The sequence below is a fragment of the Lycorma delicatula genome, chromosome 2 (genome assembly GCF_047948215.1).
Source record: "Lycorma delicatula isolate Av1 chromosome 2, ASM4794821v1, whole genome shotgun sequence".
NCBI lineage: Eukaryota > Metazoa > Arthropoda > Insecta > Hemiptera > Fulgoridae > Lycorma > Lycorma delicatula.
The window spans coordinates 6514687-6536589 of record NC_134456.1 but is presented as its reverse complement, the minus strand read 5'-3'; the positions used below and the strand labels follow the sequence as shown (position 1 = coordinate 6536589).

The following is a 21903-nucleotide window of genomic DNA, read 5'->3' as shown; positions in this document are numbered from 1 at the left end:
ATGAAAATTTTTAAGACGTCAATTAAATTAAAAAAAAAAGGAAAGTGCTACAGTATCAGACAAAACCCCTGCCTCCCACCATGGAAGCTGGAACCCCCACTAATGGGGCGGTAGGGACCAGGTTGACTACCAATGCTCTACAGTATTTAGTTTCTGCAAGTTCATATTAACAAATTAAATCTTGATGCCTTATATAGGCCAACCAGCTAGTTTATCAAAAAAAAATTCTTTCCTCTTCTATTTATCTTATCATCCTTTTTTTTAAATTGTATCAACCCGCATAATTTTCAACACCCCTCTGTGATACCACAATTTAAAAGCCTCTTATTTTTAACTTTGTCTTTATATCTTTTTTAAAATCTCTTCCCAGATCTTAGATTTACCTGTAGACTTCTTTTTGTATAAAAACTCCTTGCTTTTTGCTTGTATAGTTTTGTTTTGATATTTGCTGTACACTACATATCCTGTATAATTCACTAAACAATAAAATTCTGTAGCTTCTGTTGTGTGTATATATATATATATATATATAAATAATATACTTCTAATGTAATATTTAATTTCTTTTCACTTATCACCATTGTTGTGATTTATTTATTTTTGGATTGAATTTCTCATGTTTCATCAATTTTTTTCTGACTCATATTTGGTGTCTGCAAAAATGATAAAACAGCAAATTTAAACTTCTGTTATATTTTTCTTTCAATTATTTTTAAATTACTTTTATAATTCTTTTATATATATGTTGAAAAGTAATGAAGACAAACTGCATCTTTGTCTCGTTATTTAATGGATCAGACCTCACCTTTCTTCATCTTTCATTGTTCAACATGATTCTTTTACAGATTGAAGTTTTCAAGTTTCCCATGTTTATACCTAATTCAGTTAGCTTAGAGAGTTCAAGCAAACAGACTGCATATACAAGTGTTCAGGCAACCGATTCACAGTCATCTCCTGTAAATCTTGATGCATATAAAAAAACTACACGATATTAATATTCAGTAACCGTGTGCTATTATATTTTATAAAAATTATATATATATATATATATTTTAAATACAAATATATATAAGACTTGTTAAATGATCAATAAATATTTCTTACCTTGTTTGCCACATCTGATGACCCATGAGTATTTTATTCATTGAAATTGTTTATTGTTACATTGTTTCCTCAAGTTTTTTAAGAGTTATGAAATTGTCAATTGTCCACTAACAGTAAAAGTTTATTAGTATTTTAGATTAAATTTCTATGATAATAAACAAATTCAATTCATTTTTCATCATCTAATTGCAAGAAATCCATAGTGCTGTCAGTATTAAGAAATACAATGAATAGTTTTTTTTCTGTTACATTACCCTTTTTTTTTTTTAACTTCCGGGTTCACAGCCAAGCAATTCATTCCACAGAGGATGAGACGAATGTTTTGTAGCGTGTGTGAAAAATGCCATGCCTGACTAGGATTTGAACCCAGGACCTCTGTGTGAAAGGCCGAGATGCTACCACTCACGCCATGGAGGCCGGCCTGTTACATTACCCAATTCCCAAAAATTTGATTCAATAGTATCCGTTACATGTTTTATACAGTTTTTTCATTCCTGCTGGCCATTTTATCAATGACTTTTAAGCATAAATTTTTAACATCAATATTTTAAAAGTAGTATTTCCTGATCCTACATAACCTTTATTTAATTTGTCTCCAAATTAACTCTATTGGGTTGAGTTCACAGTGGTAGGGAGGTAATCAAAGCATCGTTTTAGCACTGGATCTTGCTAACTCATCAATTTTACACACATTAAAATACTTTTAATATGCAAAACCCTTTGCAATTGGACCTTAAGTTCATCTTCATTTTGAACTAATCCACATTTTGATATTATTCTTTTTCCAAGAGAAGGCTGGAATTTTTCCTTTTTACATGAATGATGTGTTTTCTAAGACAATAACCGAATTATCTTCCAGAAGAGATTACACATTGCTAAACTATTTACAAAAGACACGTTCATCTCATTATGATAGTCTCCTGAAGATTTTGATTAAAAAATCTAGAGACTGTTGACATACCCGATATCACTGCCAATATGTGTAATTATGAGATGCCTACCTTTACCGAATGGAGCCTTATTACCGATTGATAAGCCACTCAGAAATACTTCTGACAAATTCATAGCTTTATCTTTCCTAACAAAATTTTTCATTTGGCCGTAGTTGACCCAAATTTCATCCATATAATATATTCTACACTCCTCTTGCCATATTTTCTTCATTTCAGCGGTAATGTCTTCACCATATAATGATATCATCCCTTTCAATTAAAGCACTTTCCCAGCCCCATTTTTAAAATTTAAAATTCATACGTTTTAACAATTTATAAAAAGTTGTTCTTTGGAAAGCTGGTAGATCGTTATCGCCATTTACAACTCATAACACTTTATCTATAGTAGGCAGTTCATTTTATAAATAGAATTTGTATATTTTTTTATGAATCGCATTTTTATCGAAATCTTCTACTTGGCCTGCGGGGTTTTGTTTTCTTAGGAGAATGTAATTCATTAGTAGATTTATACTCGCGAATCACATTGTAAACTGAAGCAGCACAACTTCCAATTATGTTAGCAGTTTTATTAACGACTCGTAAATATTGGTTTACTCTGTAATTCGCTTTTGTAAGCATTTAAAATGATGTGTATTTCTGTACGACTTAGGGCTATTTTTCAAAGGGAATATCAATAATCATACACTATTATCAGCTGAATCTGTATCAATGGTGTCAAAATAATGGTATAATTCAAGTCGTACAAACCAAATCTAGGAAAACATTACTCTCACGTTCCAGTAATCTTAAAAAATTGCATTAACAGTATGTTAACTTTAAATAACATTAAAATAAATAAGTAAGTAACAGAAACACAAAAATTGAACATGAGAACAAAAAAGTGATCGTATGAAAAAATCAGTGGTTTTAATGGAACTGAAAGACGTAATATTATAAATTTATAAACATTTGATTGCATGAGTACTATATGAATTAATTATACGGTGACCAATATGAGTAATGATTATTGTGTTGTATGTAGATACAGCTGCATTGTGAATCGGCACTGATGCAAGGGACATTACTCAGCAGAAACATGATTAAATCACTAACACAAACTCAATGTTTGTTTATTCTTCACTCTACAAGCTAACTAAATACAGTATAAGTTAGACTGTTCTTGAGTTTTAATTATTTTATTCTATTATAATTAACATTTCTAAATGCTATCTATGATATGAAAATCCCTACAAAAGCTACCTAGATTTATTTTTCAGGAATGTGGCAAAAATTGGCAGGATTGAGGACTGCATTAAATCCTTCATTTTCAAAGGAAACCATAATTAATCTTAACAAAATAAAAATTCAATTAACATTGAAATTTATGCTAACCTTTTAAAATCTTTTTTTCCTTACCCTATCTTTAATTAAAATAATATTTTAGAATATTCTCTTTATAATAAAAAGAGTAATTACAAAATATTATTATTATTACAATATATATTTTACAGCAATCATTAAGTGAGAAAAATTAAAGCCTATAAAATTTTGTACAAATAATTTTTTTAAATTGTATTTTATAATCATTCATTATTGATTTTAATGCATTATGGCAACAAAGTCTCTTTCCATATAGATTAATAAAGATAAATTGTTTGTCATTAGTTGATTTAATATTTTTCACATAAAATATATTTTTAATGATATCTATATGTGCTCCTCTATTGTCTGCATATAGTTTTATCATTTGCGATTGTAAGGTGCATTTAGCTATTGTTTACCACATTTAAGGATCAAAGTTGTAAAAACAGTCTGACAACAATTTTCAGCTCAATAGCCGCTGATGGACGATTTTTTTTATTGATTATAGCCCAAAGGGAGTTGTGACAGGTTGTTAAGTCTATACTTCTAGGTGGCTTCTGAATTTCAGAGCCTCTACTGATTCACCGTCCTTCAAAATGTTCATTTAAAAAGTCTTTTACCAACTGATTATAATAAGCTGTTGCTCCATCTTGCTGTAAAATGGCAGTTAATTTTATACCAATCAGTTGAAGCCAAAGAATAAAATTATTTTTAACCATTATAACATTTCCATCAAATCTGGTCCTAAGAGATGCGTTTCAGATATTTCTGTCCACATCATTAGATCATGTTTGTTGGTTAATCAGTGATTTCCTTGTAAAAGTGGTTATTTTTTTTTAAATGCATGTTCTGAAGTCTGTTACTAAATTAAATGACACACTCATTGGAGAACAAAACTGCTTTTGATTGAACATTCAGAAAATATTTTTAAAGAGCTTTTGCTAAAGTTTTCCTTAAAGCCACAACCCAGTTATGAAGACCTTTTCCTGGTCAACTTAAGAGAAGATTGTAAACTGGATTCCTCAGCAGAAAAAGGATATTTAGATGATCGTTATTACTGTAGGATCTTATATAACAAAATTCTGAACAAATCTATCTGTTATGTTTTCATAGTTGTCATTTGCATTTGTACACTCATGCACCAAGTACCGGCAACAAATCTTTCTTCAAATGAATACTTAGTTTGCCATTTTAATTGAACACTGCACAAATCAAAATTCACATTGAACAAACAAAAATAACTTTAAGCGTTGCAACCCTTACGGTCTATGTTTTCAGGTTTACATATAGTCATTTTTTTATTAGGAGGTCTCTTTTCAGCACTGAATCAATTTCTTCAAAATTCTGCACCCACACTTTATTTTTTGCATGGTCTGTCAGTACTGCATCATTATGATTGATGTTAATCGTGAATTAAAACAATGGTTGTCCAATCATAAAACTTATCATTTTCATAGAATGCTTTGATTGCAAACACACATTGTTCACTCATCTAATGTTTCATGATAACTAAATGCTATATGAAGAAGAATCTATTGGCACTGAACAATCCCAAATTTTACCAGAAATAATCCAAGTTTACAATTGCTTGTTTCAGTGGCGTACCTGTTTCTTTTAGAAGTTTTCTATTTATGAACTCAATTGTCTAATTTTATATATATATATATATATATATATATATATATATATATATATATATATATGTATATATGTAGATCAATAAACCATTTAATTATTCTATATATTAAAATTTATTTTTCAGAGTGAAGAAGATTTACCATATGAAGAAGAAATCTTAAGGAATCCTTTTTCAGTTAAACATTGGTTACGCTATATTGAGCATAAGAAAGATGCTCCTAAACATGGTGTTAATATTATTTATGAGAGAGCCCTTAAGGAACTACCTGGAAGGTGATATTTTTATTTTAGTACTTTTTTCCTGTTACTATTATTATTATTATTATCATCATTTATTATTTTATTGAGAAGAGAATGTATAATTTTATTGATTTACGTATGATTTTTTTCAGAAGAGCTGTAAAAATAAATGTTTGTCATTAAACTAGAAGTTTATTGTTGAATTGTTAAATATGAATAGTTCTATAACTTTTAAAACATATATCTGTTTTATCTGATTTGAATGGTTATTTTGCCATCATAACTGTTGAACTTTGAGGCAGGTTTTGAGTAAATGCTTGTATCTTATTATTTTATTGCAGGATGAGCCGGAAGGAATACCTACATTGTGCAAGATTTTAATCGGTTTTCTTTTGTAACAATTTTAATCATTGATTAAATTATATTCTGGTAATTGTCTATTATTATATACCCACCTCTGATTTTTTTTTCGTATTGAAATATATAACAAATCTACTTTTTTATTGTTTATAACAACTTTAAAGAATGTAATGACTTAATAGTGAAATTATACTTACATTTAGTCAGTCTGCTGAAATGTCAGTGCCAATCAATAAATTCAATTCTGTGGTTGCTGTGCAGCAGCCTTTTGCAAATTTTATGGTTTAGAAATTGCAATAAAGATGTTATGTATATGAGAGCATTATGGTTGATCAGGATATTTCATTTTGAACATAAATTCTGTGAAAACTTCTGCAAAATGGTGATTTTGGTTATCAAATCAAACCAAACACAACCAGATTTCATGCCACCTCTTAATAGTTTCCATGTGAGTACCAGGCTCTAGATCGAGCCTGTTATATTATAAATATGTTTGAGTTATATTATAAGTAACTGTTATAATAATAAGTAACTGTATTATATATAATATAACTGTTATAAGTTATATTATAAATATGATTGATTGTCACATAAATGAAACCTTCCAAATTTAAGTAATTATATGAATGTTAACAGTTATTAATTATTGTGATGCTAATGTTAGTATGTTCCTTGATAATGTCTAGTTATTAATACCTTGGTTTCTCAATTTGATATTGAAAGATTTTTCCAACTCGCATTTCCTACAAGCAACCATTCACCTTGAATTACTTGTCCCTGATTATACTTTCTTCTCCCAATTTCTGGCTCATCAACCTGAACTGTCTGTCCGCAGCCCCCAGTTTTAGACTGCTTTGCATGAAATTTTGGACTTTGGATGTAAGCATCTCATAGGTAAGAGCTCCAGCCACATACACCTGCTTCAATATTTTAACTGTAGTTACAAGATCCAAAATACTACAAACTGATATTTTTTCATGTGGTAAGTTGCGATTTTTGGACAAAATGTTTTTAAATTGTGAAATCACACAGTTTTAAAACTTTTTAGTTTATTATTTATTGCGGTCATGTGTTTCTTCCAGTGAAGCACATAATTTACAACTAATATTCAATTACTATATTTCACACGGTTGTGCATGGATGATATAACACTATGTTAAATTGGAGACTTGTTTAGTTGCAGTTGGTCTTATGAAATCACTAAGTGTAATCTTGCAGTCAGCACAAGCAAAAGCATTGTAACTACAGAAATCTATGATACAATGTAGAATGGAAATTACAGTGGTAATAGATGAAGAACCGATTAGAATGCTTACAGATAATGCATATGCATACACTGAACATAGAAAAACTGAATTATATTGCCTTTGTGACCTTCAAGAAGATTAAAAAAATTAATTTTACAGTGATTTTTTTTATAAATATTTAAATTCAAAAAAATCAGAGATGATTATGAAATAGCAGGCATTTTTACCATGTTCCAGGTATGGTTTCCATAAAAGAAATTTTTTTTTTCACTTACAAAAATTAGGTGGACTCTTCTCAGCACAATGTTAAACAGAAAATGTTACTGTTAACAGAATTCTCATCTGTAAATGAATTATGAGTTTTTTTAATATTACTATTGTCTATTTTAATTTTTATACCTTATATCAATTTGGGTCTGCCTTTCTGCTAAATAAAATGTGTAGAATGAATTTATTGTTATTTTGTAAATTTATATGACTGAAATCATAGTTATCTCTGTTATGTCTTCACTTAAAATATATACCCAATTGAAATGTATTTTATTTTATTAAATGATTTCACTGGGAAATAACTGGAGAAATTAAATTTTAAATCAGATTTTTAGAAAACATTCTTTTGAAATCTGGTTAAAACGTTCTCTACTAGTTAGGAGATAAGATCTGATACTGAAATTAATACTGAGGTATTTAACTTTATATCTTACCATGTTTGCAGACAATTTGACAGAATTTATGTGAAACATAAGTTGATAATATACAAGCGTCATTACAAAGTTCTTGGCCTAACAAAGAAATCACAAGCTTTTACAGAGATCCCTTCTTTATTTTTCAACATAGGCACCTTGCAGTTCAATACATTTGGACCAATGACTTTCTAATTTTTAAGACCTTCTTCGTATAATGCGATTTGCTAACTAAGCAAATTAAGCAGTTGTCCTTTTGATTTGAAGTGAATCTGAATCTGTCAAATATTTTGCGTGTGGAAGAATTTAAAACCTAAATTATGAAGTTTTGCTTCAATAATCGAGGCAAGTTTGCTGGTACACTATTTTGGTGAAATAGCGCTTTCTTTTTGAACAGATGCGAATGTGTAACCTGAGTACCCTAAAATTGGTCCAGCAGTGAAGTGTTGTAATGTGCTCTTTTCTTCAGTGATGGTCCTGCCTTTTTCCAGATAGTTTATGAACACCACACCACAAGAATCCCAAAAAATTGTAGGTATGACTTTTCCTGTAAATGGAACTATTTTTGGTTTCTTCAGTGCACTTTCACCTGCTCCTATCCACTGTTTGGTCTTTGGTGTGTAATGGTGAATCCACGATTCATCTACTGTTATAAAACATTGAATAAACTCAGAGGAATTGTGTTTAAGTTAACACCTTCAAGAAATGTTCAGTGAAATACATTTCTGGTTGATTGTTACAGATACAGCACCCATCAACTGTAAAACTTTTTCATACCCAGAACAATGTGTAAAATGAAGTGGACACAATCTGTCAACATGTTTGCAATCAGCGATCATTATGCATTGTGAATTTTTGTAGATTATACGGCACTGTAGATTTTTGTGATTTTGTTTGGTTGTAGCGTTTTTTTTTTGCACTCTGAGCGTTCATCATTTTGAATAGATGTACAACTACATTTAAATTCAGCAGCCCTTTTTCACAATGAAAATGGAAAAAGTGAAATCTAATTATTTTATGTCTGTCAGGGTTAAAGTTAAACCTTTTAAAACAAAGTACTTTTAGCATCTTGATCTTCAATTTTATCCATTTTTCAGAAAATGTCAAAACTTGTTTGCTTTAATTAGTCACCACAATCTAAACTTATGCATTTGAAACATAGATACGTGCTATTTAATCATACATGACAAATATAATCATTTACTCATACTTGCTTCATCTACATGTCACCTGAAAATTTTTCAAATGACTTGTATTATTTGTGACTGAATAACTTTAAATAATTCCTAATTCATTTTTTTATTAATTATTATCATATATTTATTGTTATTAAGTAGATAGTATCAATTATTTTGTGTACATCTGTGATTTTACTGTAATATAATCTGTTTAAAGTTATTAATTTACAGTCTCAATTACATTTACAGTTATAAATTATGGTACAATTACTTGAAGCTAAGACGACGACAAGTTAAAGGACGTAGTTTACTTGATCCAGCTTATGAAGATGTGAATAATGCTTTTGAAAGATCTTTAGTCTTCATGCATAAGGTATTGGTTTATCATCTAACAGTGCATTATATATATATTCTTTTGTTATTCAGTACTGAAATTGGCATCGTTTAAGTAGTCATTACCAATTACATTAAATTATAGCTGTTCATCTTCTATTTTCTGTTAATGTTCTTATCTTGTTTTATATTCCTTTTCTTCAAATAACAAAGATTTTTTTATACAGGATTTGTAAAACATCACATCATATAATTTTGTTTATATATTTTAATTTATTAGTTTTTATTCATGATATTTTTTGTTTATTGTAATACTAATTGTGAACAAATGTGTTTATTTGGGTTACTATTACTTAAAATACAAAATAAAAGTTTAAATCAGTATGTTTAAGTTCAATATTATATCATTTATATATATTTGTTATTTATTTAGCATACATTTTTGATCATTTTATTATTTACTTTTTTAATGTGATTTGAATAATAATAATAATGTGATTTGTTTCATTAACTTTTTCATTTAAATATTTAAAATTTCATAAATAATTTGTATAAATCTACGTTTATTAAACATGTTTTCTAGTGTGTTGCAATAAATAATTATTAACAAGTAACTTATGGACACATTAAATGACCAAACTTTATGTAAGCTTATCAATTTTTATATTTAATGATATAGTGCATTCCCTGGCGTAGTATTGTACAAATAATGATGAAACCATGCATGCATTCAGCAAATTTTTTATATAGGATATTATTTCTATTTCTCACAAAGAAATTTTATATGTTCTTATGATGAAAATAAAAAAAAAAAGATTCATATAAACACGGATAAAGAAGTACGTTGTTATTGAGGTATAGCTTAAAAATGTTTGCTCTGATTTTCTACTCCAAGAGTAAAAATAACTACGATATACAATATATATATATATATACTAACTAAGATATTAGTCATATTTGAACTTGAAAATTAAATTAACCAGTAATAATGATTTCATGTAATTTTTCACCTATTGAATGAAATAGGTAATGTTTTAGAAACTTATTGTAAAAAATAATAAAATAACAATGTTAGAAAACAGATTTTTTTAGGTTTAATGTACAGTAATACAATAACTATTTGTGAAAATTTAATTATAAGAAAAAATTAATGTTAACAAAAGATGAAGGAGAGATTAAGAAATTTGATAAAATAAAAAACTAAAAAAAACTGCCTCAGCAGTTGTCTGAATGGAGTGAGAGAAACTGTGATAAAATGGTAACACTAGATGACTGCGTATAATCATAAAATCACAATTAATTATAAAATGATAAATAGATGTATTAAAAAAAATAAATGATCCATATTAATTATTTAAAATATAAACTCATAAAAATAATCTTAAGATAAATAGATGAAGATATTAGATATAAAATAAATTCACAATTCAAAAGGTGTAAATGGAAATGATTTATGTATATGTACAATGGAATGCAGAAAATTCTTTCTTTCTTAATTAGTATTACTTTAAAGTTCATAGAGTATTATTGTTTTTTTATATATATAAAAGAAAATCTTTTAATTGTATTTTAAATAAATTGTAGGAGAGTTTTTTAAGTAATCCAATTATTCATTAAAAATCGCAACGAAAGCATAAATAAGCCCTTTTTTATAAACCAAAGTACTGTGTTTAGAAAACAGTTCTAATGTCTGGTGTGGTTATTGTTATTGAGATATTGAGATAGATATTGTTTATTTAATTTTTTTTTTAATTGAGTAATTATTCCTTTTATTAAAAATTCCACATCCATAAATATGAACACTGGGATAAGTAATTTTTTATTTTCTAAACATTGATCTACATGATTCATACTTATTGACACCAGACAATGATCAGTCATTTTTTATCTTAAAATCTGGATTGTGCATCTTGAAGGCTGCCCCAAGAGATATTACATTTTTATATCAGCTGAGAATATACAAAAGCATAATAAATATGTAATAATTACAACAAGCTTTATTAAGCATTTTGTTAAGGTGCTTAAAAACAAAACAGTATGATTTGATTATGTTGTTAACTAAATCAGTTTGATCTAAGAGAATTTGTCAGCTAAATGACAATGATCTAAGTAAAGTATCCCTGAGGTGATGTGGTATTAGATATGTAGTCACATTGAACATAGTTCTGAAAAAAGTTATGAGATTCTACCTTCATATTATTCAGTATGAAATATAAATTATAAAAATATTGATTTCTGTTTATTTAATGTGAACAGAAAAAAATTGCAAGTAACCCTTTAAAATTAAAACACTGTATTCTTATAGAATGCAGATTCATAGGCTTTAAATGTTTAAAAAATATTTTCATAATGATCCTCTCCAGGAAGAATCCTGGAGAATGAAGACTGACTGAAGAATCAGTCAGTCACCCGATACAACTTCTTTTAAAAAATTAAGAGGTTCTTGCATTCAGATAAATTCTAGTTGTCTATCTCTTACAAATGCTTTTGGATGTTTAGTTTAGTTTAGTTTTTTATTTCTTTGAGATTATTTTGTTTGGTATACTTTTAAATTACACTAATAAACATAACTTTTGTTTCCTAACATACGATATATAAATTTATTCTGTTTTTTTTTTATGCTGAAAGCAAATATGAACTCAGAATCTTTCTGTCACCCATCATTTTTGAAAAAATTAAAATTTTAATTAAAGGATTTTTTTCATTTTTCAACGTATAATTAGCATTTTAAGCTCCTATATTGTATTTTGTTAGCTCATTTTTTATTGTTTAACTTTGTTAACATAATTTGTAAGATATAAATAAACAATACAAAGAATTAAATCATATCATAGTCACATCATATCTAATACTGAAGAGTAAGTCTTCATGGACAAGATTAATCATGTCTGTCCAGCTGTATTGTTTGTATTAAGCACTGGATTTAGGAATGAATTAATTTTGTTCAGTCTTATTGCTGTCTTAAGTTTGTTAAAAGTGCAGTGGTTCAAAATTGGGTAAATTATGTGGATGCCTTTTGTTATGTATGTAGTGAGTTTACCGTAAAATCAATTAGAAAAAAATCACACCTTTAATTAAAAAAGCATATCATTTGTACTTTCAATGTAAAATTGGTGGTCAGGAACAGACTTGGGCTCCTCATATAGTATATGAGGAGCAGAACAATTAGTAAATAATTGTTCTGTATATTTAAGAGGATGACTGAAAGGTACATAGAAGGCTTTGCCATTTTGTGCACCTATGGTTTGGCGTGAACCAAAGGATAATGTAACCGATTGTTTCTTTTGTTTAACAAGTGTATCTGGAATTTCTAAAAAATCTAAACATACTGTTAAATATCCTTCATTGCAATCTAAATCAGGCCTGTACCTCACAGTGAAATTATTCCGGTTCCTGAGCCACCTGTGAATGTATGTTTCAAAAGCAGTGATGAAGAATCAGCCAATACTGAAGAAGACAACAATGATTTTGATTTTGAATTATCTTCCAATAAAGTACATCTTATATCACAAGGTGAATTAAATGACTTTGTTAGGGATTTAAACTTATCAAAAAATCAAGCTGAACTGTTAGGATCAAGACTGCAAGGTTGGAATTTACTTTTAAAAAAATATAAAAATTTTGGGCTTTCGAAGCCGACAAAAAGAACTTTCTCAGTACTTTATTAAAGAAATTAATTTGGTTAATTACACAAATATTGATGAGCTTATGTTGCACTCGGACAAGTTCATAAGCCTGAGGAATGGCGCTTTGTCATAGATTCGTCCAAGTACAGTTTAAAAGTGGTTCTACTACACAATGGTAACAAATATCCTTCGATATCAATCGCTTATGGTATTAATTTGAAATAGACATATGATGTGATGAAAGACATTCTTGAAAAAATAAATTATAAAAAACATAGCTGGAACATATGTGGTGATATGAAAGTTATAGCTATTTTGTTAGGCATGCAGTTAGGCTGTACTAAGTACATGTGTTTTGTCTGCGAATGGGACAGCCGAGCTAGGGATAAACACTATGTTACCAAAGAGTGGAAGAAACAAGACAACTTAACTGCAAATGGGAAAAATATTATTATTCATGAGCCCTTAGTTAAACCAAAAAAAATATTTTTACCTAATCACCATATCAAGCTAGGACTAATGAAAAATTTTGTAAAAGCATTGAAGAAGGATAGTCCTGGATTTTTGTACATCATGCAGAAATTTCCAAATGTAAGTGAAGGAAAATTAAAGAAGGAATTTTTTTTGATCCTCAAATAAGAGAGTTGGTCAAAGATGATGTATTTAACTCAATGTTAAATAATGTAGAAAGTGCAGCTAGGGCTTCATTTAAAGATGGTTGCATAACTTTTTTCTGCAAACAAAACTCCAACAATTACCACGATATTGTTAATCAACTTCTTACTTCATACAGAGCTATGGGATGTAATATGTGTTTGAAAATACATTTCCTCCACTCACATCTGGATTTTTCCCCGAATAACCTTAGAGACGTAAGTAACAAACATGGTGAATGTTTACACCAAGACATTTCGGTGATGGAAAGCTTATAAAAGGAAATGGAATACTAAAATGCTTGCCAATTACTATTGGATATTAATTCTGGATGTGCCTGAGGCTATTTATAAAATAAAAGCATCAGTGAAATCATTCTAACACAGGTATGGCCATGCAAAATTATAAATTTTAACTATATTTTCCCGTAATTTTTTTTTTGAAGCATAATTTATTTAAAATTAAGGGTGACCGAAAAATTGTATTTACAGATCTGTAATGTATGCAAAAAAGTAATTCAAGAAACGGTATCGCACTTAGAGAAACATTAAAATTTTTTTTTTGTCTATCAGTGTAATTAGTTATTTATTCGGTTAGTTAAACTCAAAAAATATAGACTCCTATGTTAAACCAGAGGTGGAGTTGCTGTCACTGCTAACTCCACCAAGGAAACTGTAACAACTTCTGCGTGGTGACTGAAGTCGTATGATAATTCAGTTTCAACTAATCGCATTGATATAGAAATCAATGAGTTAGAAGAATTGGGAAAAAATGGACAATTTTCTAGTTATGCAAAACCAACTAAGGAGTAACTGTGAGCTCTGCAAGTGGTTATGGTAGTTTACCACCCCATCTGGTCCTGACAGTGATTTAAACTTTAGTTTACATTACTCAGACGTACCAAGTTTATACATAATATTTGTTAAACTTTATGACAAACATTGTGTACTGTGTAATTATTATTTAATCCTGATGCAGTATGTTTTTATTATGATTTTTTATATTAAGTTTAAAAAAATGAATTAATAAGATTATTTTTTTGGTTTTTTTTAATATATTTATTTAAAAAATAATAATTTTATTGCATTTTTTTTTTATTAATAGATGCCAAGAATTTGGCTTGATTATTGCCAATTTTTAACTGATCAGTGTCGTGTGACGAGGAATAGACATCTGTTTGATAGAGCTTTACGTGCTTTACCTATAACTCAACATCATCGTGTTTGGCCACTATATTTGGGATTTTTAAAAAAACATGACATTTCAGAAACTGCTGTCAGAGTATTCAGAAGATATTTAAAGGTTAAATTTATATATTTTTGAAACTTGCATGCTGTTTTTTTTATATTAGCTTATTATATTTCAATTACACCTATTAATGAGTTTCTATGTTTTTATAAGTTACAACTTATAAATTGTTTTTATGACTTGAATGTGGTGATATCTATGATATCTAACTTGTTGCTTTTAAGGAATTCTGTAATATTGTTAAACTAGTTAAGTTCACATGAACAGTATAAATTAAAAATTTACGTCAAAGTATTTAACATCGATTTTATGTAATATTTAAGTATGTCCAGTGTCAATAATAATGATTACTGGCAACCTAATATATGATACAAATCAGTATTGAAATTGATATATACATTCTCAAGTAACAAAACATGATATGTTAGGTCTACTTGGAAATTGAGGACTGAAGCAGTGTCCTGTTGTTATCTTCTTTAGTTATATAAATACATAGTGGAGCAAGCTCACAAAAATCCAAATGTGCATGTTTTCAGAATGAGTGGCAAGGGCATCTTACAATAGCTTATTGAATTGCCTCAATGTTTTCTGGTGTACGAGAATTTCCATTCACCTCTTGGTGGTGTGATCCTCGTAGCTGAAATGGTTTCTTTAAAATTATAAAACTACATTTTAAATTGCATAAAGAGATGAGATACATCCACAGCATAGGTGGTAATGACACTGAAATTCCCTTTATAATGCCTTCAAAATTTCATCACAGTGGAAAAAGAAATAACAATCTTGTTTATTACAATATATACTGTGGTTTATAATAAGCATAACTTCATCATGCACAGATCATGTAATAAAATTAAATAATTAAAAATAATAAAATAAACAAAACTAAATCTGCTCTAAGACATTATGGTTTCTTTGAGAGATAAAAGGCAAACATAAGATAAAAAAAAGAAGAAAACAACTACAAATTCTTGGATAGTGACACAGTAATCTGCTGTATACGATTTTTTGCTAAGAACAAATGTATTAGGCTGTTGTCAAATAAATATACTTATTCAAACCTTTACATCATTCTATTCACGGGTGAATTCATTGTTAATTAACCTTGAAATATCTATTGTAAAATAATGTTTTTATAATAAGAAACGCGCAAATCAGCTTAGCAAAGAAAATCAGGATGATCTGTCTTCCGCAAACAAGCATTTTCAGATAAATGAGTGAGGCATTCAATCTGCATATTGAACATATTCAGTTAATCTAAGCATATCCTTAACTATAAATATTTATTTGAAAATTTAAATAATGAAGAGATTGCTTTCTAATTTACACTATATAGATAAGTTATCGGTGCAGAAAAATCAAGCATGGATCTCATCAGAGAGTCAAACAAAATGTTTATTCATTCATAATTAACAAATCCTTTGCTGTATGTATATTTTTAGTTTAAAAATTTAGGTAAAAATTCTTACGCTACAAATTTATTCCTGTACTTCAAGATGTTTGGCATTGCAGTTTACCTTCATGCTAGGGCAAGTAGTTTATATCTACAATAAAATTAATATTATAATCTCTGACTATATTAAAATATTATTGGTTCTAATTATTCAGATGTCTCTTTGTTAAGAGTAACTCCTTAGTTCACATAAGTAGGAAACTTATTTAATTATTTATTTAAAGTAATTTGACTAGAAATTATTTGGCTAATTTATGCTGAAAATTCTTATTACATTAAACTAATATACTTTGATTAAAGTTGTCAAATGTTTTCTGTGTTTAACAAATATGTGATTATATTATTTTTATTATGTTTTTACTTACAGTTATGTCCTGAAGATACAGAAGATTATATTGATTATTTAATATCAGTAGATCGTTTAGATGAAGCTGCTGTCAAATTGGCATATATTGTTAATAAGGAAGATTTTGTTTCAAAACATGGGAAATCAAATCATCAACTCTGGAATGAATTGTGCGAATTAATTTCAAAAAATCCTGATAAAGTCAGGTATTTTTTATTTTTTTGTTATAATTGATTAAATACAGGAAATGTTTAAACAAGCTACACATAAGTAATATTTAAGTACAGGACATCGAAAAAGGTTGCAACAATTTAAAAAAAAATTTATCTCAGAAACTACTAGAGATAATCAAATGGAGAATTTTTTTTTAAATTTAACAACTCGAAAAGTTTTTTCATATCTCAGAATGTTTCAATAGAGCTCCATTGGACACTGCAAACATCCAGCCGATATCAACTTCTTTCCAGGTCTGCTGGATTATTGCAGGCGTAACTGTGGCAATAGCAGCAGTGATCCATTGTCTTAATCGTTGTACATCCTTGATTTTTTTCACTGTAGACAATGTTTTTAACTTGGCCTCCATAGAAAAATGTCTAGGCATGTCAAATCTGAGCTTCTCAGAGGCCAAACACAGGGCCAACCCTACCAATCCAATGATTAAGGAATCTTTCATTGCGAGTGCATGAAACACCTAGTCCAAAGTGCGGGGGCGCACCATCTTGTTGAAAGATTACAGCAATGTTACATTCCCTGTGGTAGTAGGTTCATGAAAAAAGAATGGGCCAATCATACAATCGGACATCAAACTGCACCACATGTGTATTTTTGTTGAATTTTGTCACATATTCAATAATTTCATTGGGTTGCTGAAATCCACACAACCTCTGGCGTATAAAATCGCTTCATTCGTAAACATGACATGTTTTTTTAAAAATGTTTCGTCATTGACAATGTTATTAATTTTACTTGAAAATTCAACATGTTTAAGACGATCCATAGTTTAATTTGATGTTTAAGCTGAATTTTGTTATGTGTGAAGATGTAAACGTTTGTGCAACACATTGAATACTTGTCTTTGCCTAACTGTAAACTTCACGTAGAAATTGATTTTTTAGGTCTTTTTAAACAACTTTGGCATATACACTGAACCACTTCTTCACTCATTTTGGGCCGTCCAAGGAACTTTTTCACTTCCATGTTGCTAAATTCCTTAAACTGCTTGTAGCACCATCTAATATTGTTTGCATGAGGAGGATCATTGCCATAAACACACCGGAAGGTCTGTTGAACAGTTATAACTGATTTATATTCCGCTAACTACAAAACGTACTGTACTTTCTGCTGACTGTCCCCATTGCGCTGACCGACAGTGACGCAGAGGCATTGTGCCATTGTGTACATCGGCTCACAATCTAGCTGGTTTGAATGATAGAAAACATTACATCTGTTAATGTAGACATGATTAATAAGATTTAGGATAAAATTGCTCACAGATAAAGTATCAACTGCCTTACACCAGAAGCATATGTTTAACTTTTGTATACATTTGTGAATTAGATTTAAAATTTGTCTATATTCAGTGCTTTATTACAATTAAATCTACTGTTATCACCTTGTATTTTATTGTAGTTTAATTTAATTGATTTGTAGATAATTTAAATGTCAGTATTCTATGGCAATTTAAGTGAAATTTGTTTTTTTTTTTTTTTTTTTTTAGCATTATTGTTTTAAAAATAAGCTAGTGACTTATCACAGTAAAGTATATGGTTTGTACAAATGCAGACCACACCCATTATCTGCAAGTATACAGACAACAAAGGCATTCTGTTCTATTAAAAATAATTACATCTTGCATGAGGTTACATGAAGTATTATTACACATGATCAGTGACAGTGCTGAAGAATAACCAATTGACTGGGTGTTTTAAGATTTTTTAAATAATTGTTAGTCTTTCACTGCTATGTTTTTCATGTTTTGAGCTTTTCAAATGTGTGTTTGTATTTTTTATTTATTTTTTTTATAGGTCTCTTAATGTTGATGCCATAATTAGAGGAGGACTAAGGAGATATACTGATCAGTTGGGTCATCTTTGGAACTCATTGGCAGATTACTATGTTCGTAGTGGTTTATTTGAACGTGTAAGTTAATTTTTTCTTTTCTGAGTTTTTTTTAAGTTTAATTTATTGGTTACACAGGTAGCACACTATTTATTTTAATTTAATGAATTTGATATTTGATAAATATATTGATAAATGTACATTTAAGAGTTCATCACTTTAGTGAGGTGATTGAAAGAGTGGAAAACATTCTTGTATCCTAATATACACGGAACTTTTTCAGTGATAATGGCAGCAATGGTACCAAGTGTGACTCAGTGTAGAAATGTGTACTCCATTCTTATTAATCCATTATTTTGATAAACATCAAAATAACATTGTACTTATCCCATTATTAGTAATTTTTTAATCAATAATTACAGTATTAGTCAGTGGGTCCAAGCTATAGTTAAAACAAATAGAAAAATGTATTTATTTTAGGTAAAATTATTTTCTTTATTATAATGTATAGATTATACAGACATGAGTACTTAAATTAATTACTTAAAGGATATTTACCTTCATATTTTAGAGAGATAAGAAAACCTTATCTCTAGTGAATTTAGATAAAATTTATTGTAATGTAAAAAAACTATTTCAGTTGTCTATATTTTAAGATAAATCATTCTAATTTATTGGAATGTTGTAGTAAAATCCAATCAACTGTGAAGACACTCATATTGGGATTACTCAAGTAGTAAGGGTATTCCATTTTAATTCAACAAATGATCAGTGCATCACTATTTTCGATTTTGATGATATTTGGTGATTATAACTACCAACCTTGTAGTGCCCAAAAAATATTTTTATTTTTTATTTTTTTTTTTTATTTACTAATAGACTATTTTCTAACTTGCCAACAGCTGTTTTCATCATTTTTTCCATGAGCTGTAGCATTCTTATTTTACATCATACAGAGGTCAAAAAGGCCTTTTAGGAAAGAGTAAAGATGAAACTTCATCTTAGCGTACTCAGAATTCATTTTGTTACATAACCAAAGCTTGTAATGTTTACTGAGGTTACCTTTACAAATTGTTATTTCAAATTTTGGGCTCAAAATAAATAATGAAGGGCTTAGGATTACAGGCCTGTTTTTTACCTTTTAACTCTTAGGCACTAGTAGTACTTATAAAAAAAAAACTGGATTATTACAGCGTCCTTCATTAAAAAAAATGGCCAACAAATTGTAAGATTTTGAAAATGTCTTATTTTTGAGGCCCAACATCTATATATGGGACAGGTGCAAAAGTACTGAATTCTTAAAAAATAAAAATTCCTCTTGAATATTTATCAATACATTTAAAAAAATTTTATTCATCAATTTAACACAATAATAAGGATAATGGACCTGTAATATATAGTATTAAGGGTGTTGAACATTTATTGTGTATGTATATTGTTTGACTCAAAAATAATATAATTTTACAAATTGAAAAACAACTCAAAAACAGTTCAAGATACCAATCTAAAATTTCATGCAATATGGTAGTATAATAGACTAGGTTGTATAAAAATAAGACCAAAATTGGTCCATTGGTTGTGGTGTTTTAGTAATAAGTGATCAAATTTGAGATTGTAACAAAAGGCTCAAAAAACTGCACCTTTTTCATTCGCATCATGAAAACATATCTTAAAAAATCAATAAAAAATAAAAATGTAATATCATCAATACAGCCTAGAATAATCTAAAGGTAGATACAACTTTTTTAAAAATCTAACAGATGGTTTTATTTTTATAAAGCCTCAAACTTGAGTGCACATATTTTCTACACCAAAATTAGTATCTGATGAAACACCAACTAGTCTCCATGTATAGAGGTATTTTAAAGGTTTGAACTCATTTTAAATCGCTAGAATTTGTCACTAAAGATTTAGTAAGTCAAATATTGGTGAAATTAATCAGTTTCTGAGCTGAAAAAATGTTTATAGAATAGTGAAGTATTGATTATTTATGATGAGTCAAAGGCGAATATGAAAGCTGAGCTCCTAAAATGTAAAGTTTTTTTTTTAGTTTGAGCTTGCTATTTGAATAGATTAAAATTATCTGATTGTGTCATTACTTCAACTATAGCAATGTGATTTTAATTTTAAAACAGTAAAATGTTAGATTATTTATTTCAGAATAATTTTGTTAGATCTTAAATGAAAAGTTAATTTTTAAAGATAAATGTTAATTTATTTTTTTCTATTGATCAGATGTTATTTATACTATGTATGTATAAATCATTATACTTTGTATTAATTAATATAAATTTGTATCAGTTATTGAAAAAATATATGTATTTTTAGGCACGAGATATATATGAAGAAGCAATACAGACAGTAACAACTGTAAGAGATTTTACACAAGTGTTTGATGCATATGCACAATTTGAAGAACTTAGCTTGAGTAAAAGAATGGAAGAAGCTGCAAAGTCTCCTAATACAACTGAAGAAGGTCAGTCAATGTCATTATAAATTTTTATTAATTCTATAACTCCAATCTAAAAAAATATATAATGAGAAAAGTTGTAATAACAGCTCTCTTTAATCTAAGAGCCATACTAGTACGGGCTGCACTATTTTGCAGCCCGTAAAAGTATGGTATATATAGAATGTGTTGAGACTCAGGTTTCATTTGCTCCTTTTTTATTAATAGTAGAAAATTTAATTTTTTTTAAAAGAGGAACTAGATTTTGTTAAAGAGGACTTTTAAATTTTTAAATAAAATTTTTTTCTTACTCTTTATAAATTGTCACTTTTTTTTATTACTGTTATTTAATGAATTTTTCGAATGCTCTATTGTTAGACAGTCTTGTTACATCCTTCAAAGACTCAACATGTGTTTATTATGATTGTAAAATTAATCAATACAATAATGTTATATACATATGAATTACAAGTTCAAAGATTATAACAAAAATAATTTCTCTTATAAACGAAATAAAGACTTTTATTTATTTAAATGAACCACTGAGTAATAAAATATTTAGAAAAATTAAACCTAACCAAACTTGAACCAAGACAGCATATTATTCAACAGAATTTATCCATTTAATATGGACCCATTGTGTTTCATATCACTGTTAGTTCTTCATTCTTGTCATTAATGGTTGTTTATTTTTACCAAACCAGGTCAGGTGACAGGCAATGAGTTTGGGTAATGGGTAATACAGTTGTTACTGTGTACTGTAACTCCAGAATGGCTTGACTGATTTCATTGAAATTGATGTATCAAACAACTTGTCTTAGTTGCACAAATGACAGTGATATCTGATATTATAAATTTAAAGAAATAATGGCCATAGACAAAATTTTTTCTAAATATAAAATAAAACTTCTTTAAAAATCACATGTAATATCAAATGAATGAGCTTGGAAAAGGTTTTTTTTTAATTGTAAGGAGTTGGAAAGTAAGTTATG

General features: G+C 28.4%; 1 protein-coding gene across 2 annotated transcripts in view; it reads left to right on the top strand.

The window, feature by feature from the left end:
• Positions 1-21903, top strand: part of fand (Pre-mRNA-splicing factor SYF1 fand) — a 46863-nt gene that overhangs the window by 917 nt on the left and 24043 nt on the right. The window contains exons 2-7 of one of the 2 annotated variants that reach the window (XM_075358220.1): positions 5161-5309; positions 8994-9117; positions 14462-14659; positions 16426-16574; positions 18429-18543; positions 20791-20938. In XM_075358220.1, the coding sequence (XP_075214335.1) occupies positions 5161-5309; positions 8994-9117; positions 14462-14659; positions 16426-16574; positions 18429-18543; positions 20791-20938 (883 nt within the window). Of the gene's footprint in view, positions 1-5160; positions 5310-8993; positions 9118-14461; positions 14660-16425; positions 16611-18428; positions 18544-20790; positions 20939-21903 lie in introns of both variants that reach the window. The other variant, XM_075358219.1, reaches the window with a different exon arrangement.